The 22130-nt window shown below is 40.5% G+C and overlaps 3 protein-coding genes across 5 annotated transcripts; 2 read left to right on the top strand and 1 right to left on the bottom strand.

Annotated features, from left to right (window-relative positions):
* The first annotated feature begins 331 nt into the window (after positions 1-331).
* LOC120314193 (V-type proton ATPase subunit e 2) lies at positions 332-4321 on the top strand. The gene is made up of 4 exons (XM_039357039.1): positions 332-517; positions 1174-1221; positions 3475-3596; positions 3888-4321. Exons 1-3 carry the CDS (start codon positions 414-416, stop codon positions 3566-3568), a joined length of 246 nt encoding a protein of 81 aa, XP_039212973.1. The 5' UTR covers positions 332-413; the 3' UTR covers positions 3569-3596; positions 3888-4321.
* Positions 4322-4912: 591 nt separating this feature from the next.
* ENTPD7 (ectonucleoside triphosphate diphosphohydrolase 7) lies at positions 4913-16234 on the bottom strand. Of its 3 annotated transcripts, XM_039357035.1 has the most exons (13): positions 15666-16234; positions 15395-15496; positions 13795-13974; positions 11857-12062; positions 10616-10766; positions 10042-10145; positions 9654-9710; positions 9224-9372; positions 8975-9141; positions 7573-7897; positions 7404-7489; positions 7087-7248; positions 4913-6118 (listed from the first exon to the last, which is right to left on the bottom strand). In XM_039357035.1, exons 2-13 carry the CDS (start codon positions 15400-15402, stop codon positions 5899-5901), a joined length of 1815 nt encoding a protein of 604 aa, XP_039212969.1. In that variant the 5' UTR covers positions 15403-15496; positions 15666-16234; the 3' UTR covers positions 4913-5898. The 3 variants fall into 3 exon arrangements, with proteins under 3 accessions (XP_039212969.1, XP_039212970.1, XP_039212971.1); XM_039357036.1 differs by lacking the exon at positions 15666-16234 and having other exon boundaries at positions 15395-15655; XM_039357037.1 differs by lacking the exons at positions 15395-15496; positions 15666-16234 and having other exon boundaries at positions 13791-13923.
* Positions 16235-16443: 209 nt separating this feature from the next.
* SLC25A28 (solute carrier family 25 member 28) lies at positions 16444-21365 on the top strand. Its single transcript, XM_039357038.1, has 4 exons — positions 16444-16821; positions 17536-17764; positions 19395-19451; positions 20446-21365. The coding sequence occupies exons 1-4, from the start codon at positions 16531-16533 to the stop codon at positions 20961-20963; spliced, it is 1095 nt and encodes a 364-aa protein (XP_039212972.1). The 5' UTR covers positions 16444-16530; the 3' UTR covers positions 20964-21365.
* The last annotated feature ends 765 nt before the right edge of the window (positions 21366-22130 follow it).

The following is a 22130-nucleotide window of genomic DNA, read 5'->3' as shown; positions in this document are numbered from 1 at the left end:
TACTATCAGGCAGCATTCACTCAAATACTGTAGAAACTATTAAGAGTTCCTCTTTGAGGAAGATGGGCGGTGTAGAAATATGAAAAATAAAATATTTCGGCTCATCGAGAAAGCCACAGATTGGGCACCTTTGGTCTATTCTATGCTGCAAGTGTTCGGGGCTCGTTAGAGGCGATTTGGCAGACGCCAGATGGGCAGTATTGTATAATCTTTGCGCGGATCCCAAGTTTCAAAAGAAGGGTCAATGAAAGACCAGTGGCCAGCCAATCACCGCGACGCCTGCGGAGTTGATCCGGAAGCAAGCCGGAGAGGTTGTCCAAGGGACCAATGAATACGGGAATCAGGGAGACGGGGCGGAGCCTTGCTTCTGCAGAAGTGGACAGCTCCTCTCGTCGATCCGAAACGGCCTCGCTATGACGGCGCACAGTTTCGCATTGCCGATGGTCCTCTTCTCCATCTTCTGGGGGCTCGTGGGATTTGCGGGTCCGTGGCTTGTGCCGAAGGGGCCCAACCGCGGGTGAGGCTTCTTTCCCCGTCTATCTCTTCCTCGCCTTCCCATTCATACAATCTCAATTCACTCTGTCGTTCCAAGCTATTGGTGCCTGAGGATGAGTTCAAGACTTTAAAGCTGTTAATCTAGCTCATAGTTTCTCATCCTTTGAGGATTTGTACATTTCAGTTTCCAAAATTCTCCAGCCAGCAAGTCCAGACATTCTCAAGCTGCCAAGGTTGAGAAATACTGGGCTAGCCTGCTCCCTCCAGTACCTTCCAGGTGTGTTGAGACCCCAGAATCTCCAGCCAGTGGGGCAAGAGACATAAGTGATGCATTCATTTTCAGATACTTATGCCAGCACAAACCAGTGCTCTGTAATAGAACAGGGTATCTCATTTCACCAAAGGGAAACAGGGGCAAGTGTTAATGCATGCTCCTTTATTTTGCTAGGTTTAAAAAAAAAAATCTGTAAATAGATAATCACATAACTACCAAAAGGCTTAGTTAGATCATCTGGTAGAATTCTGTTGGCAGGAAGTTATTTATATAAGGTACATTAAAAAATAATAATTTATAGTACAATTACTGTATGTGTATAGAAGGCTAGGATGTAATTCTTGTGACTGTTATCCTGACATTTTCTTATATATTTCTCTTAACGTTTCCCCTTTTTTCTTTAGAGTGATTATTACCATGCTGGTGACAACTGCTGTTTGTTGCTATCTTTTGTAAGTAAATCATGCATAATGGGAACAAGATAGCTGGGGCTATTTCTAAAAAAGACATATGCTTTTGTAACTGGGGATGATATACTATAGTAATATGATCCCAATTCCTCCTTTCTGAATACTGGGAAAATAAAAGGTAATTTGAGCTAGAAAAGGCTAATTCTTATCATGCTGGTAGGATGATGTTATTCTGCAGTGCCACTGGAACAGAGTGAATGCATGATGTGGTTAAGTAGATTTGTTAAAAGACTAACAATTGTATGTAAACAGCACGTCAGGCTTGGTTAGTTTGTATTATAGGTTGTTTATTAGCACTTAATGTGTTGTAACCCCAAACTCCTTGAGTATTTATGCCTCAGTATATTGTGTGTGTTTAAAAAATTGGTAAATGTAAGTCTAACCAGCATGTAAGCATATTGTTTTAACATAACATTTAAGGCTTTTGTTTCATCAAATATATACATGCTCATATCCCAATCATATATCTTTGTAGTATCTTAATCTGGCATGAACAGTTATGCAGAAAGCACAAGAAGTAATAACCAAAACATTAAAAGCAAGAAAAGAAACTATGTAAATTTACCAACATTATTATATTACTCCCTACTTTTCTCTCCTTGCTGCAAACTACATTTGTTTCTACCACCTCCACATGCTGATTCATGCATTGCTCTCTATCCTTTAACTTTTCTTCTTTTAGTATCTCAACTCCATCCAATCATAATTTTCTTGCTTTTTCCATTTTTTTAACCCTTTTGCTTTTCTTCATATATTTTATAAATCAGTTCCTTATTCATTATCTGCATGACCAAACCACCTCATTTCTTTCATGCTGATCACTCACTTTTGTATTCAATTTCCATTCATTACTCATTCATTACTTAAATCTTACTTTATCCCACATTTCTTAAATATTCTGTTCAACTTACTTTTTATGTTTGTCTTGACACATCAATTTGTACTTCCATATAATGGAGTAAGCAGTAGCAGAGTGTTATACAAACTTATTTTGCTTCTGTTGGCAAACACCCATCCTACCAATTGACCATGGGTTTCCTATTACATTTCTCAGCAATTGCATGTTATATTTCTTCATTTGTTTTCCCAACTTCAGTAACCATTTTCCAAGCTATGTTACCATTTATAAGTAATCCTTGACTTACAATAGTTCATTTAATGACCATTTGAAGTTACAACAGCACAGGAAAAGAGTGCCATATGACCATTTTTCACACTTACAACCATTGCAGCATTCTCATGGTCATATGATCTAAATTCAGACTCTTGGCAACTGACTCATATTATGAGTTGCAGTGTCCTGGGGCCATGTGGTCATTTTTTGCAACCTTCTGACAAATCAAGAGAGAATCCAGATTCACTTAACAACTGGGTTACTAACTTAAGAACTGCAATGATTCACTTAACAACTGTGGCAAGTTATAAAATGGGGCAAAACTCACTTAACAACTGTCTTGCTTAGCAACAGAAACTTTGGGCTCAGTTGTGGCTATTAGTCGAGGACTACCCGTATTTATGTTTGTCAAGTACAAGTATCTTGCTCTTGTGACATCATTTAGCCTCTCAGGCAACAAGCTGTCAATATATTCATATAAAAATACATGCACATTTATGTCTAGAACCAATACACTTCTGTTGTTTTCAGATGCATTCCTCAGGCATTTTTTCTCTTAAGTATCTCAAACAACCATTGCATGTCCTTGCCTTATTCCTTACTCAATTTTATTGAGTACTTTTCATTCCTTTATCCATCTTATTATATATAATAAAATGGATAAAGGAATGAAAAGTACTAAACATCATTCCACCAAGCATCTTTTCCCATGTTTCTTATAAGCATAACTCAGCTCTATGGTACTTTGTAATATAATTCCTTTCACCATCTTCCAAATAGCTTCCATATCTTCTTTCCTTAGGTCCTCTTCCCATTAATTCTATTGGGAGATTATTCTATTTTCTAATACTTTTTCATACGAAACATTTGTACTGTATTTTCATTTTATATGTTATTTTGCTTTCACTATTTTTTTCACTTCTTTATGTGTTTTTTCCTAATTTCCTCTCTTGACACTTCCTAATAATTTGACTTACATTCAGATTCTCATATCACCCTTGTATTATTCACTAATTCTTATCTTTCATCATAAACAATTATACAGATCATGCTTTGAATTTTATTTTTTTTTTGCTCTTAATTGTGACTATCATACAGCAATTTTATCTTTTTTTTTTCAGTTGGCTTTTAGCAATTGTTTCTCAAGCCAATCCTCTCTTTGGCCCTCAGCTGAAGAATGATACTATCTGGTACGTGCTCTTTCAGTGGGAATGACCTGGGCTGTTACAGACCAATTTAATAGGTATGTATCAACCTATTCATACTCATAAAAGCATAGAAGTGACTAGCCTCTTGTAACCAACTAACAACTGGAAAGAAAAAAGGATTGACTTCATTATTATTTGCAAGAGATCCTGAGTTTGACTCTCTACTTGTCCTAGGCCTGCACTGGTACGACCAAAATTTATGAATCCATAAAACAGGCTATTATTCTTTTTGTCTCTGTAAGACAGGGAAGGGAAGCAATTTATAGTTCTAAGACAGGTTCTCTCTCTTTTGGGAAAGTTCACGGCTGATAATCTTTCTCTTTCAGGCTTCACTCATGTCCTTTCCAGTTGAAAGTGTGGTGGATCTTTTACAGCCCATTTCCACTGTAGTGACCATCCCCTGCCTTCCAATTTTAACTGATACTTTGCCATATTATCATCTTAATGTTTTTATTAAGGACCCTCCCTTGGTAACTGCAGTAAAGTAAGTAGTACAGTACAATAAGTGGTTATACCCTCAAGATTGAATCACTGTTGATAAGAGCTTCACAACATCCTTCTGAATAAGAGAAAGCCTTTTTCTTCATTTCAAATGACATAGATTTGTAGATTTCTCCACATCTTGATCTTTGCATACAAAGATTCTTCTGTCAGAATGTATTTGCAAGACATTTCTAATTGTCCATGTGAAGTACCAGTTGTAAATATAAATATGGTATAAACTTGTATTGTGAAAATAAAAGTACTGTTTGTGACCTACTGTTGGTGGGGTCCTATTGTCAGACTTGGGAGAGTTTATCTACAATGAAACTGCTGATATCACTTGTATCATTTTAAAGAACAGCTTTACCAAAATCGAATTTTGGGAGATTTTGTTGCCAAGTATGATTTCAGTCTACCTACCCAGATGACTGAGAGCCAGTTTAGTCTGGTTAAAGCACTAGAGTAGAAGCCAGGACTCTATGAATTTAGCCTTGCCTTAGACATGAAAGCTGACTGGGTGACTCACTCTCTCTCCCTTGAAATCACTTTAGAGCAGTGTCTCAACCTTGACAATTTTAAGGCATGTGGACTTCAACTCCCAGAATTCCACAGCCAGCATTGCTGGCTTTGGAATTCTGGGAGTTGAAGTCCACATGCCTTAAAATTGTCAAGGTTGAGAAACACTGCTTTAGAGGGTTGTTATTGTGGGGAAAATAAGAGAAAGGAGTAGTATGTCTTCATTGCCTTGAGTTATTTATAAGAATAATAATTCTTATTATTATTAAATTAAATAAGATTGAAGCCAATAAATGACTCTCCCTTCCAAAAGTAGAAATGCAAGAGTTTATTCTGTGCAAGCATTCCAACATTTTTTTTAAAACTATTTTTTCCTTTTAGATCTTCAACCAGGTAGAAAGGCACATGAGGAATAATGGCTTGTGTAGGCCCTTGGGCTATGAAAAAGAAACATCAAAGATGGTTTCAAGAAACTCTGATTAGGTAGCTCAATATAATTTATTGCTACAGTTAACTGGATTTCAAGTATTCAAACAAATACATTATGAAATGTAGCCCACCGTTGAATTTAGACAGTTATCCAGAATGGTTTTGTATTTCGAAATAGTTTTCTGCAATACTAGAAATAGATGAAGTGCCCAAGGAAGGAGCATTCCCGATGAGCCAACCTCCATCATGTATGTAATAGGAAATCTGACAGAATCTCCATGCTCTATATGAGCAAAATTCAGGTCCTCGAAAACCACAAGTGGAAAAAGAAGGCAGAAAGTAGCCGCCAATTATAGCTTCTTTTTCTTCTTGTTTTGAAAGCGTGGGTTTTTTTGTCCAATGGATTGTCCATTTTCAAACATTGTCCTCTCTCAGCCACTGGTACAAGAAGCCTCTTTTCAAAACAGAGGCCAAGCACCAGTATGAGCTCTTCACTTTCCTTTGCAGAAGATCCCTCAGAAAAGCTGCTTGGTCCTGCAAATCTCCCATGGAAAGTTCTCTCACCCACCTTTTCCTGAGTAGATAGTTTTCTTTGGTCATTTGCATTGATACTGTTTCCAATTCCAATAGGGATGGAAGCGAACCTTTGGTCCTTGCCCTATAATACCTGCAACATGATTGTCCTACCCCAGCTAAGAACTTCAGACACAATCTGAAGTCCTCTGGCAGCCATGGCCCTTGGGGTAGAGTATTATTGAGCAGCCACTCTGAGTCTAATGAGGAGTGCTACAATATTCTGGATTGGGGGGAAAAAGGGGAATCACAGCTTTTGGTCTGCTAAAAACCAGTGCCAGTGCCAATAAGGAAACACTGGACAGTCACTGAGATCGTCCTGATAGCATTCTTTTGTCAGGAGCCTTCTTCCTGGGCTGGCAGTGGTACAACTTCTAGCCACAGCAGATCAAGGGGTGCTGACTGCAATGGCGGCTGGTGGATACGGCGCAGACGGAAGAGGTAGAGCCCAATTGCAAGCGTCACCACAAGAATACATCCAAAGAACAGATAGTGAACAAAAGAAAGATGGAACCAAGAGCTGTGCGACTGATGGAAGCTCTCCCGTTGGATGTCCCTGAACAGAACAGAAATTGGGTACTGTTACACACATTTATTGTATATCACATTCTCCCTAATGCTTAGAGTGGTATATGTAAACCTTGTCCCCCCCCACATTTTATCATTACAATAGCCTTGAGAGAGGTCAGGAAGCAACTGGCCCAAAGTCTTCTCATATGTTTTATAACTAAGTAGGGATTTAAAACTGAGTCTTAATAGTTTCTTTAATCATACATTACCCTGTACCTGCTACTGTGCGATAATTGTTTAATGGGAATTTTGACACTATTTACTTATAGTGCCTTTTATTTCGTCAAAGGTGCAGGGATTGTGACATAGAGCTCCCACTCATCTTTCTTGTGTTAAAGCTCCCTTTCTGGATACTTCCATATATTGCATCACTTGCCCTTCCCAGAGACTTGAACACTTTAGGGACTCATTCAGTGGAAGAAGATTACACTTCTACCTAACCTTCACATCAGTTTATATATCTTGGTTTGCTCTGAAAGTCAAGTGACAGAACTTCAGCTACCAAAAATGGACGGCAAATAAACCTTCAAATGCAGGAAGAAAATTTAAGTTCTAGATACCTAACGATTTGGCTTGTGTTAGTTCAAATCCTAAAAACAATTTATGAATGGAAGGGAAATATCCCCTAATATTTAGTATTTTACTCTTATTAATCAGATTTGTGTAGAGTGCATTGCATCTTTCATCTTTTTTTTAAAAAAATCAACACATTCTACAGGGTTTGGGCTCTAATTTCATATTTTCTGTAAAAAAAATGCCTTAACTTTCAGCTTAAAAATATTCTACAACATTGGACTGAGCATGACCATGTACAGACTGTTGCAAAATGCAATATCTGAAGGCCACAATCCTGGAAGACCAATTTTTTGGGAGAAGCATCTTCCAAAAGTCTGACATTGTGAGTTCCCAAGATGACTTGATTCCTAGAGAAAAATCAGAGAAATAAAATAATACCTGAGAGGTAAAAAGCGGGTTTTATAAAGAATGGCTCCCAATGTCCATTGCACTTCTCGGTCATATAACAACTGCACTGTTCGCAAACTAGAGTAATCTTTGGGGAAATGGAATCCTTCATGCAGAACCTGGTGCATCCAAGCTGACTTGAAGCATTGGTACCTGCAAACAGAACATACAGTTTCATTTACAAAATGCAGAACTGGGACTTATCTTAGTGATTTCTAAGGCTCTTATCCCATCACTGCAAAATAGGATTGTGGATTCAATACATCTTCTACCCCCCAGTTCTGTAAGAGGCAAGAATGGCTCCTTACTTAACACGGTGGAGGTCTGCATGTGGTGAGTAAAGCTTGTCTTGGAATCTCTGTAGCAATACTGACCAGTTTAGGCTACAATAATCCTGGAAAGTAGTAAAGCAAAGGGAGATTAGTGTAAAAAAATAAAAGACACACAGAATATTATCAAGGCAAAAGTCATACTCACTTGGGCAGCACGTGTGAATGCACTGCTTTGATAAGGTCCTCCTAAACGTAGCACGTCATCAGTGCAGTAGTAGAATTCTGAGAACCCGTAGAATTCACTGTTCGTAAAATCAATAGATGCCTGATAGGAATTACTCAAAGAACTTCCACTACTGTTGTCTCCAGCCAACAGGGGGCGCAGTTGTTCTGCACAGCTCCTCCAATTACCTTGACCCCTGACATGCATTGCCTGCCCACCTTTATCCACAACATCCTCTAGTCCCATTGGCAGGCATGGGTCTAAGACTGGCACTTCAGGATTCATGCCTATCTGTACACTGTGCAACCTACAATAAATAAATGAATGAATAAATAAATACACCTGTAAAAATTTAAGACAGCATTCCCAATTCATGGCATCAACTAAGTCAGAATGCCAACTTTTCCCTTGCCCTCATTCAAATACCTAGTTCATTACTTCCCAGAATTTCCCTAAAACAAATAAACAGACACAGACACACACATCTTAATAACAGGTACCTGAAACTTAAGACTTGAGACTATGACAATCAATCACAGCATATAGGCTGACTTTCAGAGACATAATCATCTGTGGCAGCAATAGGAGTACTATCTTCAGAGCTGCTTTGCTTTTCAGCACAATGGGATTGTTTGGGATTTTCATTGGTTTTTATATTTTGATATAAACCACTGGGAGTCACGATTTTAAGTTCATTCGTACAGAAACACATTCAATCAGTCAATCATTGTTAACTGGCTAAGACAGAAACAGCAAAGATCAGATCCTTAATTGCAGATTAAAGAACTATATGGACTGATTTTTGGCATAATGCCATTACTATACATAAACCATATATTGTGATTTTTGTATTAAAGACTTTTCTACAAACTTCCCTAGAAGACTGGATGGATTGTAGGGTGCTTTTTAAAATGTAGCAAGATTTAGTCATGAAATCTTAGAGAAACATATGCCAAAAGGGCACTCCTCAATTTACTTTTTCTATATCAAATACTCTGAATTCTTTTCAAACATTCCTGCAATCTCCGATTCCAATTTTGATGAACAACTAGTTTGGAATAGCGTAGCAGGAAAAGGGGGAATTGTTCAACAAGAAAATATAGGGCAGTAATAATGTTTAAAATTTTTGACTTTACAGAGACAGAATGGGCCCTCTGATTAACCATTATCCTCCATGCCAAAGGCCCCTTTTTATTTGTATATAATTGGATTCTGTGCAGTTTCCACCTTCTCTTCATTGACCCCATGTAGTTCCTCAACCCTAATTTGGGCTTCTCTTGGTGTGGGGAACAGAAAGTGCAACTGCTAGCCCTAGGAAACCTTATTATGAATAAGAATTGCCTAGGAAACTGGTTTCAGGCTCAGCAGCACAAGGGCAGGGTACCTGTTGTGAATGATTGTCTGATTCAGCACTAGTTCTTCATATCGTTGCCGAGCAAAGTTGCCTCCAAAGCCCAAAAAAGTATTGACATAGACCCGATACACATGATTTGTGTGTTGCACATCACATCCCAAGTTGAAGTCCGCAAGAAAACTTTTGGCAGCTTCCTCCTAGAAAGGAAAGAAAAGTGGTAAAAAGCTAAACCTAGCTGAGCCCCCCCCCCATTTCAAACCCTCCCTAGTCATGATGTACCTGCTGTGGGGAAGAAAAGAAGGTTGAGCTTGGCACCTCATAGGCTATTTGAAGGGAAGCACCTCCCATGTCGAGGATCCCAACTGTTCTTTTTCGGACCATGGGCTCTTCTTGACCTGACAGGGTCACAGAAATCAATGCATCTTCCTCTGTAGCCCAGATAGAGAAGAGAAGAAAGAGAGAATAAATTACTAATTGTAGAAAAAAAGAAAACGGGGAGAGAAAGGGGAAAGGAGTTTATGCCTTTTTCACTTTGTTTCTGTTCCTGTTATATTGAGGAGACGAAAAGGTATAATGAGATAGGACATCAATTCCTTGCTGCTGCTTGGAATGAAGAACTGCATAGAATTCCCTCCTTCATGTGCCAATGAGAAAGCAGACATCCACTCACTGGGCCCCATATTTCAACAGAGCTTTCTATAAATCTCACCTTCCGCATGATCAAATCTACCTAGGACAAAGTTGATGCCTATCCAAGCATAGACACCTGGAAGAGAAAGAACACAAAATGCAACATCAGACACACTGAAGAAGCAGAGAAGCTTTGGTGCTCCAACACCATTTCTGTAAGGCTTTAAAAAAAGGAACCCCCTTATAGGTATATCAATAGCAGGTGGAGTAGGATGCTGACCTCAACTAGCCATAGACCCCCAAAACAATGCAAGTCACAGAACAGTCCACACTGGGCCAGAAAGCAATTCGCCAAGACCAAATCCACCCACCAATTCCAGCCAAATCTGGTTTCACTACATACATTTCAGTCTGTCCTTTATAATGCATCACTCTGAAACCTAAAGAAATTAAACTCGGATCCGCACCTTCTTGTTTCCCTGAAATCACTTCTGCCTGAGATTCCGAGAAGAGGAAGTCATATTCCAAGGGTAAATCCCTCACCAAGTCCTCCAGGATGGCCCCCTGCTGCCTGCAAAGATCCATAAGCAAATGAGAAATATCTCCTCCTAATACATTTACCCACCCTGCTCTGTTTACCTTTGCAGAGAGCATAGCAGGCTGCCCCATTAATTCGAAAACCTATCTCTTTACTCCTTGGGGCAAGAATCCAATCTTTTTCTATTGGAAGAATTTTCAATTCTAAATGTGCAAACCTTTTGAGGTTTAATATAGAGCCACAAAGAAATTGGTCAGGGTAGTGGTGGAAATGGAGTTCCACTGACTATAGTTAAATGAAGAAAACAGAGTTGCTTTATAGTGGGCAAAATTGGGAAATTGGAAAAAAAAGGAATAGCTAAAACCCTACTAAATGTTTGCCATACAAGAGTTCTGCACTTTGAGAAATCTTCCCTTTTCACTCCATCTAATAGCCCAGTACTTCCTGCTTTTAAGCCCCCAAGGAGGCCTGGATCAAGTCTAAGAAAGTTGTTGATCACTCACTTGTCAGACAACAGTCTCATGCCTGCTGTACACATAATGTAGAGCGGCGTCTCTTTGTGCTTGACTTTGGGTACATAGGCAGCAGCAAAAGTGAGCAGTGGCTTCATATATTCATTAGCCTTCTCTGGAGTTTTTGCCAGTGTAGCGATCCCTATTCAAGAAAAGTTTTGGCTTTTTAGTCTAGATCAAATAACTTAGACATACCAGATGGCTTTATAACAGAAGTCTAGATAACAGTATTTTTAATACCACCCTTTCTTAAAGTATGAACAAATCTAAAAAAAATATTTTTCACTCCTTAATAATGGAAACAATAGGTTTTTATATTTCCAAATCCTTTTAAAATGTATACATTTGCAGGTGATAAAAAATTTATCCATTTACAGGTATTCATATATTAACACAGGTATTAATATATCTGCTCTATCAAAACTGCTATTTTTATTCCATTCTGTTCCTATTCATTTGATTAAGAAATATAAAGTTGATTTTTTTTCAATTTTAGTTAAAAAAAAGCTTTAAGTAAAACGAGGTTTGTTATATTTATATCTTAATGAGGATAGGATCTCCAAATATCAAATTAAACACATTTTGACTAAACAAAAAAAGGAAATATTAATGTAATTTATAAGGCTTTAAGAAGAATAGCATTTTTTTTAAAATGCAATGTTTTAAGCATATTGATTTACTGTACAATTTACTCAAGAAATATTTAAGACGTGGAAGCTGTATGTGGATCATTTTACACTGAATAAATGCCCTCTCACTCACCAGTTTATCTCTATTTTTAAAAAATAATGAAACAATATATTGTCTGAGAAGAAAAAAGACCACATCATATAATAAGAAAATTGTATTCCATTATCTAAAGTTGAAATTCAAATTAGCAGTTGGATTAAATTGATTAAAATAGATGAATTTTTTGAAAACAGAAGAGGTTTTTATCCAACTTTTATTTAGTGTGTGTAATTAACATATATAATTTACAAACTATGCTAATAATATTCTTGCTCTGAATAATGTTTACACTGCATTGAATAGAATTTGTGAAAAACAATTGTTTGTACAGGTGTTAGAATTAAAAAACAGATAAAAAATGACTAGCCATGGTCACATCAACATTATCTCTTGCCAAAGTACAGATGTTTACACCAGCACCTCAAGGAGAACTATGGGATCTGCCACCTGCTTTTCATGGATGTCTGCCTATTGTAACAGAAAGTGATTAGAAAATTCCAAACCTGGTTTGATCTTCTTGACCACAGGTTCACTGCTGTGATCTCGCATTTGTCGGATGTCAAGTAAGTGATGAGGATTCCCATTGTGTGGTGGCCAATAATACACAAAGACCCGGGACCCACTGCTCCCGCAGTCAACAACCACCCCGTAACTCAGAGATGGATTCTTCGTGTCTGTTGCCTCCAAGGCACGATATCGTGCTAAATACCTGCAAATAGAAAAGTGATTTAGCATTGTGTGAAAATATGTAAATTTGAAGCACAGAAAACAAGCTGACTTTTCATAGATGATTTTTCTATGGTTCTAGTTATCCCAAAAGACAGTTATTCAGAGATTGGAGAATCCTTAGCTGTAAGAGGACCATCTAGCTAGCTGAACAATGTAGCTAACAAAGCCTATTTCATTATGTGCATTTATTAGCAAGCTGTTCCTTTAGAGATAGTGCTATCCCTGAGAGACTACACTGGGATTTAATGGAATCATAATGAGCAAACACCAGTGCCACCTTGCTAAGGTTCAGTTTCAGCCTATTTCATTCCATCCAGAGCCTATGAGCTTCCAGACACAGGAAGTTCTCCTTTCATAAACAATTTCCAGCGCATATCTTGGGCTCTTAATATGTTCTTTCCCATATTCTATTAACTGAAGAACTAAGACAATAATCCCCCCCCCCCAAGCAGCATTATTAGAACATGATCACTTTCACTAGTGGGAAAATACAAGCTGAATTCAGTTCAGACAGCTCCTTTCCCACCACCTGGGGGAGAACAAATGCTAACTTCTTTCAATAAGAGAATGTAGATTGGGGGGAAAGGGCACTACAATCTCTTCTAACTTGTTTTAGGCTTCAATCAGCATTTAAAATAAAGTTAAAATATTTCTGCTTGCTAAGATTAGAAAAAAATCAGGCAGAAAGATTTTATATGACACAAATTGTGATCATTTTCTTCCCTTGATAATTTTTACAGGAAATCAGTCTCTATTATCTAAAGTAAAATCTACAATTTAGAATTTATATTGTCCATACATAATATCTTCAGAATTTGATTACAAGCATCCAGTACCTTCTATGCTCTATATAAACAGCTGTTTGTTTTAGGGCATATATTTTATATCTCTTTATGGACGATTTGTGCTCCATTGGAGCAATATTGAAATGGTATTGGTTCTCCTGCTTAAGCGGGGGGCTGGACTAAAAGACCTCCAAGGTCCCTTCCAGCTCTATTCTATTCTATTCTATTCTATTCTATTCTATTCTATTCTATTCTATTCTATTCTATTCTATTCTATTCTATTCATAATGTTCTCAGGGTTTTTTTCTTTCTAAAATGCCTTTTACAATGTATTTTGATGATCAGCTAATTTGAACATGGAGATCTTTTCTCTCTTAACAGGGTTTACACTGAGATCTAGTTAGATTTGGATTTTAAAAACAAAAGTTTTCTTCGAAGACATGGAATTTTTTTCTGTCAAGAAATATATTTTCTCAGATGTAATCTGTTGGGGATAATTTGCCAATGACAAGAAGGGATAAAGGGAACACTGGTCAAATTCCCACTCCTCTCACTACCATCCCCTTTTTTTTTATTATTCTTTCTCTGTTCTGTAAGTGGCTGGAAAAGAAACAGATCCTTTTTAATTGTTTTAATTTTTTAGTGTTTTAATGGTTACTGTTTTTTGTTTTAAAATATTTTTGATATTTTAATTGTACTGTATGATTTTAAATTGTGAACCGTCCAGAGTCGTTTGCTGAGATGGCCAGCTATAGAAATCAGACAGATAAATAAAATGTTTTACACATCAAAACATTGGCTTGCAGACAGCTTTTGGAATTAGGCCCCTATCTGCAGCTGTCAGGTCTCCCCCCACCCCCACTCTGGAAAGCATTATTTGTTTTACCTTAGCAGGTCTCATTTCAACCCAATGCTACACTTACCTACCTTTCAAACTGCCTATCCCGGGAATCAGCTTTCCAATGCCACAGATTTCTAATTGCCACAATCAGTAGAAGAGAGACTGCAAATAACAGGAGTACCAGGGCGAAACGCTGACGGAGACAAAGGCTCACTGAAGGCACAGTGAAGTGCCAAGATGCTGGACACAGGCAGGAAAAACTGATCCTGGAAAAAGAAAAGGCAGTTTTTCAAAGACTGGAGTCTAGTCTCAGCCACTGTTGCTTATAAGTACAATGATTATAGCAGTATTTCTCAAATTTGGCAAGTTTAAGATGCATGGACTTCAACTCCCAGAATTCCCCAGTGAGCTATCTGGAGTTCTTGAAGTTGAAGTCCACATATCTTAAACTTGCCAAGGTTAAGAAACACTGGACTATAGTATTAAAAAGCCAGGTGTAGATGTTTCTAATATCCACAAAAAAATAAATTTCACTCAAAGCTGTAAGTTTGGAATAGGAGGAAATCTTCCAATAAGGTTGGGAGACAACATAGAATATAACTGGGAACACATGAGCTTCACAGGTAAATAAGAACATTAAAGTCTGCAACACTGGTTCTTTTATGCCATCAACAGCCCTGAGAAGCTTCTTTACCCACCATCCAGAGATCTCATGGCAGCTGTTCTCCCACATGATGGAAGCAGAAAAAAAACAAAACAGGACTACTTTCCAATATCCTTGGAGGGTCATTAGCAGGGATTGGGCCCTCCCCAACTGCCATCCAAGAGTCATTCCATCAGGCTATGGCAGAAGGAGGATTAACATTCTTATGATAGGTAGAATTAGTACCTGAACATTCTTTTTTCTGAACCATTGCTTTCATTGGAAGCAAGAGGAGAGGGAAGGCTTGTACTTATTAGAAAAACTTAAAACCCGCCAGCTGAAATATGTGATATAAATCCTTTGAATAAATGAACAAGACTTCGAAGCTTTTACCTATACTGCAATCCTGTGCATTATTGCACTGCAATTCCTCCTCTCGGATTGTATTGAGACTTACATCTATGCATACAACTGTAATGAATGAGTTACGTCTGCCTTCCTCAGCCCAATTTTCTCCAGTGGACTGGACAGCATTTTTCAGAATTCCCACCAGCAGACAATGATTTTGTTTTGATACAGCTATGTAATGCCGCATTATATCCTCTTCCCGGGCTTTTTCTCTGGGAAGTCTCAACCTACCTCTGTGCCAGCTTCCTCTTTCAAAACTGCCTAACCAGGAGGAAGTTTGTCTCCCACTTTTCACACCCACAGGAATCAGAGTCACTCTCTCTGCTGAACTGGCACCAAGTGTGATCCTTGAACTGTCCTGGCTGCTAGCCAGACTGTGCTGTGCCCATTTATAAGACTGAGAGGATGAGAAAAGAAGCAGATTTTGCCTGAAACGTCAGGCATAAGATTATTTCCCACTCTAACCTAGCACCTGCTGGGAGGTCACCGTTTTTCTTAAACAGGCTCAATCCCAATCCTCATGCAGTCTGGGGAGGATGCAGACCTCGAACCGGGAAAGAAGGAAGGGCCAACCATAAGGAAGAAATGTACCGGTAAGAGGCTCTATGGCGAGACTTCGCATTCCCGTCACTCACCTGGCCATATGGTCACCCCACTGCCCAGATTCTGTTAGCGTCCTCTACGATCTCCAGAAGGGAGTTGCATCTCTCTTTCCTTTCCGCCACAGGGTCTCGGCGCTTATACAGGAGAAAGCCAGGAAGAGAGAGCCCGGTGAGCCCCGACACCCCGCTTCCCAGATGGCCACAAAGTAACCGGTCCACTTTGCGCCTCCAGACTGAAGGGCCCCGGGTCTCCCGCCTTCCCAGGGCAGATCCCTCTTCACCGGCACACACAGGAGGGACTCACCGCTGCCGCTCTTTCCTCCGTCCAGCACCTGTCGCTCAGCTCGCTTTCCAGCCACGTCCTCAGGGCGAGCGAGCTCGGAAGAGGCAGCCAATGGGGTCTAGGATGCAGGTGACGTAATGGACCCAGCACGGCTACTTTGAGCAGTTCGGCAGTCATGGCCCCGCCTTCTGACCTTGTATCCAATCAGCTCGCAATTCGGAGGGACCTTTCGGAAGCGCCGTTAAGCAATTGCAGTATCGGAAACGTCACAGGTCTGGGTCAATACAGGGGCTGAGGGCGGGTGTTCTAGTTTCGCGCACTGACGTCACGAGAACATTGCCCAATTCGGGGGCCTAAAGGAGACTCTTTCAAAAGTTCAACTTGATTGGTTTCTCTGTAAGCCGAAATTTTAGAAGCTGGCAACGCCACGGAATTTCCAACGAGCCCTTCACTCTACGGCCCTCCCTCTCGAGCCACCGAAACACATGCGCTACCCACGGCAACGTCACCTTTAAAATCAAACCAACCAGCTTCTCCAAACAAACCACACGCGCCATAGAAAGCTGCGATCCCTTCTTACCAGGCTGTCTACCAGCCTGACAGGCAGTGTAGCCAATGACTATTTCCTTTTTTCGACGTACAGCGCGTTCAACGGGAAGATGTCCAATGGAGTGAGGATAGGACAAAAGGTCAAAGAGGCATTGCCAAATATCTTTTTCTGATAGGCGGGACTCAAGGCCGGCCTTTGCCAATCGACCAATTCACGTTGGCCTAAGGCGGCGCGAATACGGATCGTGACCAATCCGCAGTGCCAGTAGGCGGGATGGACTGAGCGGGAGCCGCAGGACCGAGCGGGGTATCCCGTAACCGACTCGACGGAGGCGCCATGGAGCTGGGGGCAGGCGGCGCGGCCGGGCCCGGTCAGCGGGGCGCGGCGGCGCCGGGCCGCCTGCTCCTCTTGCTGCTGGGCGGGGATGGCGGGGGAGGGTCGGGTTGGGTGTGGCCGTGGCCCTCGGGGGGCGGCGGGAAGGGGGGGACAGGAACGGACACGGAAACCGGCCCGGAGCCGGACTACGAGGCCCTGCCCCGCGGCTCCGCCGCTTCCACCCACATGCTCGCAGGGGCTGTGGCTGGGGTGCTGGAGCACAGCCTTATGTACCCGGTGGACTGTGTCAAGGTGAGGACAGGCGGCGGGCCGCGCTCGTGCCTCAGAGGGGCGGCGGGACGGGCTGGGAGCAGGGACAGGTGATGTCTCAGGCTGGAGCAGCATCACGCAGGGCCACGCGTTGCTCCGTGATGTTGGACATTGACCGGTTGGGGGAGAATCGCTCGGCTCCATCCTAATTGTTCAAATAAGCGTTAAGGAGATTTGACAGAAGGTCAAAAGGATGTACGTCTCGGGGTGGTTATTATGAATTAGGCCAAGAAGAAGAGGGAGCAACAAGTAATTGTGTCCTTTGCGGTTGGCGGCGGAAGTGGCAATGTGCAGTCTTCTGAGTCCCGAACTTGAGATGACAATTAAGCACTGCCACCAGCGACTGAGAAGTAGGATCTATTTCTTCCATCTCAAACAAGCCCCTTGCTTTTGCCGGCAAAACAGATTGGACTCAACCATTGTATAGGAGATGTTAAAGTGTGTGTGTGGGGGGGGGTGTTTTGTGATTCTTTGGAAGTTTATTATACTTCCAGACATCTTTCACTGAATCATATTGTCTGCAAAAATCACATGTAAGTAGGGAGAAAGCATACAGCAGAACTAAAGCAGAGGCTCAAATGCTGAAGGTTTGTAAAAGGGAAGTGGGTGGAAAGAGTTTGGCTGGGAGAACTTATTTGAGTAAATCTCTAAACATATCTAACCTGCTCCCCCCTCCCCCCATCCCCGCACTGGCAGACAAGGATGCAAAGCCTGCAACCAGAACCTGCTGCTCGTTACCGGAATGTGCTGGAGGCTTTGTGGCGGATTGTGCGAACTGAAGGGATCTGGCGACCTATGCGTGGATTGAACATCACAGCGACAGGGGCTGGTCCTGCCCATGCCTTGTATTTCGCCTGCTACGAAAAATTGAAAAAGACACTTACCAACCTTATCCATGCTGGGGGCAATAGTCACGTGGCCAACGGTATTATCCCTTCCTGCCTCCTAACCCCATCCTGGAGTTCTAGTTGTACCAGTTGGGGCTCAGAGTGAGAGAATGCCAGATTTATTCTTATTGTTCTGGCATTAGTACTCTCTGAACCCTCATGATTGAGGACATTCTTTCGTAATGCTGTGATCTGCTTGCGGCAAACTATGTTAGCAATATGTCTCATTGAGCAATATGTGGCCTGTAGGGATTTAGGGAATAAAATGGGCAAATAAGGTTTCTTGCATGTGCTTTTGTATCTTATGTGAGAAAGTGATATGGTACAAGAATGACTGTGATTCTGCCTGTATATATTTGTTTTTTAAAACATGCATACTGATGTGCTTCAGATACATATGCTTGTATTTGCCTCAATGCCTCTTTTTTAGCAACTTAATTGAATGGGGAAAATTCCAGGCTTGCTGTAACAGGTGCTCTTGCATTCCTTTAGTCCAATCTTCTTCCTCAGAATAGCTTATCTCTAAAGCTTCTATTTAATCTCTGATCATTTGGTTGTGATATTCTGTCTCCTAAAATCTAAGACATAACTCCTCATCCCCTGAGTCTTGTTGACTCTTTAGGAGAAAGACAATATAGATAGTCCTCGACTTATGATCACAGTTGGGACCAGAATTTCCATCTTAAGTTGTTGCAGTCATAAGTTGATTCAGACCCAATTTTATGATCATTTTTATGATGGTGAATCACCATGGTTGTTAGCACATCTGCAGTCATTAAGCAAATACCACGGTCATAAGTGTGAACTCATTCTTTTGAATAGGCATTTTTTGCTGCAAAAAGGGCAAAAAAGGTTACAAATAGCTATCATGTGACTGTAGGACATCGGTTATAAAAGTAAAAGTAAGCTGGTTGCCAAGTACCTGAATTGCAATTTTATGAACATGAGGGTGGTGCGATGGTTGTGAGAGCAAGGACAGACCTTTCCAGCATTGTTGCAACTTTGAACGGTCACTCAATGAATGGTCATAAGTCAAGGACTGTTTGAAGGATGTAAATAGTAGGTTTATACAACACTTCAGATTCAGGATCCAAAAGATGTTGCAGAGGGAGGAGTGTGAAATTAGCGTTTGCCTGCAGCAATGTAAAGCAGCTGTACCTTTTCTTGAATTATATTCCTTCCTGCCCCTGGGATACTGGGGAAGGACTTGGAACTTTAAAGTACAGCAGAAAGAAAGGTGCTATGTTTGTGCTCTTGCTCTTTCTGAAATACTTGTGGAAGATCAAAACTGAAATGCTGCACAGCTTACTAATAGTAGAATAAATGCAGCACAGCTTACTAATAGTAGAATAATCTTAGCTTTTGTCTGCTTCGTATGTTACAAAGATCTTAACTAAGATGTTTGCAAGATATTCTGTTTTCTCCTTTTTTCTAGTGTGTAAATGGAAATAATTTGGAGAAACATTGTATCATAATCTTGATTATTTTTGCTGTTTTCATTGAAAATTAAGGCTTACTTCTGCATCAGCTACTTATGCCTTGGAAGGAATGGCTTATGTCCCTGTTTTCACATGTGTAATATTTTGATGGCCTAATCTGGGATCTCATTAAAACTCTCACAGGTCTCATCTCAACTTTTCTTCATATTTAACAGTTCTTGTCTTGCAGGTGCAGCAGGCTGTGTGGCAACATTGCTTCACGATGCAGCCATGAATCCAGCAGAAGGTAATACTGTTATTCTTGGATCCTCCATCTTTCATGAAGACAATTGTTCTTTTATTATCACCAAAAAATGTTCCAGTGTTTGTGAGAAGGGAGATGGAGCAATTATTACAAATCATTACAAATACTACAAATTTTATTTGAATGATGGATTGCACTGACTGAAGTAAAAAAGAGTCATGATTATTTGTTTGTTCAATTTCTGTGTCTGCCCATCATCGTCAATGACTGTGCAGTTTACAATTCAGAAAATATGATTAAAAATTTTAAAAACCTTTTTAAACAATAAAAATAGTAAAACCAGCCAAATAAAATTAAAAATCCAATTCAAGATATACAAGAGCAAGGTATTGGCCAGTTAACGATATAGCCAGAAAACAGGCCCATTGGCACATTCAGCACTCCAGGCTTGGGAGCATAGCTAGATTTCAAGGACCTTATAAAAGGCTAGCAGAGTTGGGGCCATTCTGATCTCTGAAGGGAAGATGTCCATTGTAACTTTCATTTACTTTTTCATGTTTATAATAGGGCAAGACCATATGGTTGAGGCAATGGCCCCTGCTCCATGGACATCTTCCCTTCAGAGATCAGAATGGCCCCAACTCTGCTAGCTTTTTATAAGGTCCTTGAAATCTAGCTATGCTCCCAAGCCTGGAGTGCTGAATGTGCCAAGGGGCCTGTTTTCTGGCTATATCATTAACTGGCCAATACCTTCAATGTTCCATTTTTTTTTTGTAGGAAAATCAAAACTCATTCCAGTGGTCCTAAATATTGTTCACAATCTAGAAAGTGGTCATCTGGGTCTGCTAATTTATGCAGTTGGATTGATAGTATATTCCAGTACTGAGGCTTATGTGAGGACTGTATTGAATACTGAAGCATAAGAGTCTGTGTGTGTGTGTGTGTGTGTGCGCGCGCGCACTGAATGCATACTGTTTATACCTCTTTATTCATTAGAGTTTTTCTTTCTTTCTTTGCGGTTATCATCCATTTCCAGTGGTAAAACAAAGAATGCAGATGTACAATTCTCCATACCAACGAGTAACAGACTGTGTGCGTGCTGTGTGGTGCAATGAAGGGGCAGGAGCTTTCTACCGAAGCTATACCACCCAGCTGACCATGAACATCCCCTTTCAGGCTATCCATTTCATGGCATATGAATCCTTACAGGAGCACCTCAACCCCCACAGACAGTACAACCCTAGTTCCCACATGGTGGCAGGTGCCTGTGCAGGTGCCATTGCTGCTGCTGCCACCACACCTTTGGACGTTTGCAAAACATTGCTGAATACACAGGAAGCCTTGGCACTGAATACCAACATCAGTGGGCACATCACAGGTATGGCTCACGCATTCAGGACGGTGTACCGCGTGGGCGGGCTAACTGCCTATTTCCGTGGGGTTCAGGCACGTGTCATTTACCAGATGCCCTCCACAGCTATTGCATGGTCTGTGTATGAGTTCTTCAAATACATCTTAACAAAGCGAAAGGAGGAACGGTTGTCCGGGAAGTGAAGTGTGTTATCGGATTGGCTGGTGCCAAACTCGGATGACAAGCAAGACTTTGGAATACTGATGCCGCCTCTTGCCTGCTGCTGCATTTTGCACAGCCCATTGTTCTCTCAATGGAAAATATACAGCAAACAGCAACTTCACCTGCTTTTAGCTTATCATCTAACAAACATGCCCCAGGTATTGGATACAAATAAAGACCAGGGTGGAAATACTGTAAGTGTATTGGAAATTGGGGTGATAGCCTGCATTCTCAGAAATGATTGCAGGTAAGAGTTAGTAGAGGCAGAAGAAGTGTTAGCTAAGCTGTTGTCTATTAGCACTCACTCAGACCTCATGCTCTTTGAGAAGGCTTTGATTGTTGTGGCCCTTGGCACTTCCAATAAAGTCTGCTTTATTGTCCTAGGCCTTGTCTCTTTCTTACCAGATGATTCTGAGCATTTCTTTATGGAAGAGGATGGGGAACATGCAGCTTTCCTAATGGTGTTATATTCCAATGTTCATTGGTCACAGCAAGCGTTTCCTTCTTAGAGATAAGATGAATGCATTGTATTTGTATGACAGGAATTGTTTTATCTTCTCATCTGAAGAGGTGGAAGAAAAATAGGATTCACTTTCATAATGCTGGATGTTGTATGATGTACACTGAGATCCAATGTTATCTGTTGGATGCTACTCATAAAGCATTTGTGACTTTTCAACACCTAGCACAGTCTATTCAGCACTATTGCCATTCGATATGTATGAGAATAGTGAAAAGAGACACTGCTTTAAATTGTGGTATCCTTCAACTGACTTGTTAGCATTATATTAAAATTACACTCTGAAAAAGTTATATAATACATGCATGCATCGTATAATTTGTTCGCATGCATATACACAAATGTGTACCAAACTGCAATTGAACAACAGGGACAGGTGGTCTTGTAGAACATATTTCTCCATTAACAATATAAAATATGCAGCTCTGCATTAGCTTGTATTTGCAACAATGCCTTTTTCTGTCTCCACCAAAGAAATACAAATTTAATAGAAGGGACAGTAATTCTGTAATTATTAACATTTAACATGGAGTGGCCTATCACGTTAACGATCTTAACTTCAACTTTACAGAACTTTTGATGGTGATAATGCATTTGTCTTTATTAGGAATGAGTTGTGATTAGCTTT

Source organism: Crotalus tigris, unplaced genomic scaffold (genome assembly GCF_016545835.1).
Source record: "Crotalus tigris isolate CLP2741 ecotype Arizona unplaced genomic scaffold, ASM1654583v1 scf7180000018862.1388955, whole genome shotgun sequence".
NCBI lineage: Eukaryota > Metazoa > Chordata > Lepidosauria > Squamata > Viperidae > Crotalus > Crotalus tigris.
This window is presented reverse-complemented; position numbering and strand designations above follow the sequence as displayed.

Bases quoted from the DNA above. Each gene is read 5' to 3' on its own strand.
- LOC120314193 (XM_039357039.1), top strand. From the start codon at position 414: ATGACGGCGCACAGTTTCGCATTGCCGATGGTCCTCTTCTCCATCTTC. The intron at 518-1,173 runs GTGAGGCTTCTT...TTTTTTCTTTAG, and splicing joins CCGAAGGGGCCCAACCGCGG to AGTGATTATTACCATGCTGG. The intron at 1,222-3,474 runs GTAAGTAAATCA...TTTTTTTTTCAG, and splicing joins GCTGTTTGTTGCTATCTTTT to TTGGCTTTTAGCAATTGTTT.
- ENTPD7 (XM_039357035.1), bottom strand. The intron at 9,373-9,653 runs GTGAGATTTATA...TCTGGGCTACAG, and splicing joins TAGATTTGATCATGCGGAAG to AGGAAGATGCATTGATTTCT. The intron at 7,249-7,403 runs GTAAGGAGCCAT...TTCTGTTTGCAG, and splicing joins GCAGACCTCCACCGTGTTAA to GTACCAATGCTTCAAGTCAG.
- SLC25A28 (XM_039357038.1), top strand. From the start codon at position 16,531: ATGGAGCTGGGGGCAGGCGGCGCGGCCGGGCCCGGTCAGCGGGGCGCG. The intron at 16,822-17,535 runs GTGAGGACAGGC...CCGCACTGGCAG, and splicing joins ACCCGGTGGACTGTGTCAAG to ACAAGGATGCAAAGCCTGCA. The intron at 17,765-19,394 runs GTATTATCCCTT...CTTGTCTTGCAG, and splicing joins CAATAGTCACGTGGCCAACG to GTGCAGCAGGCTGTGTGGCA.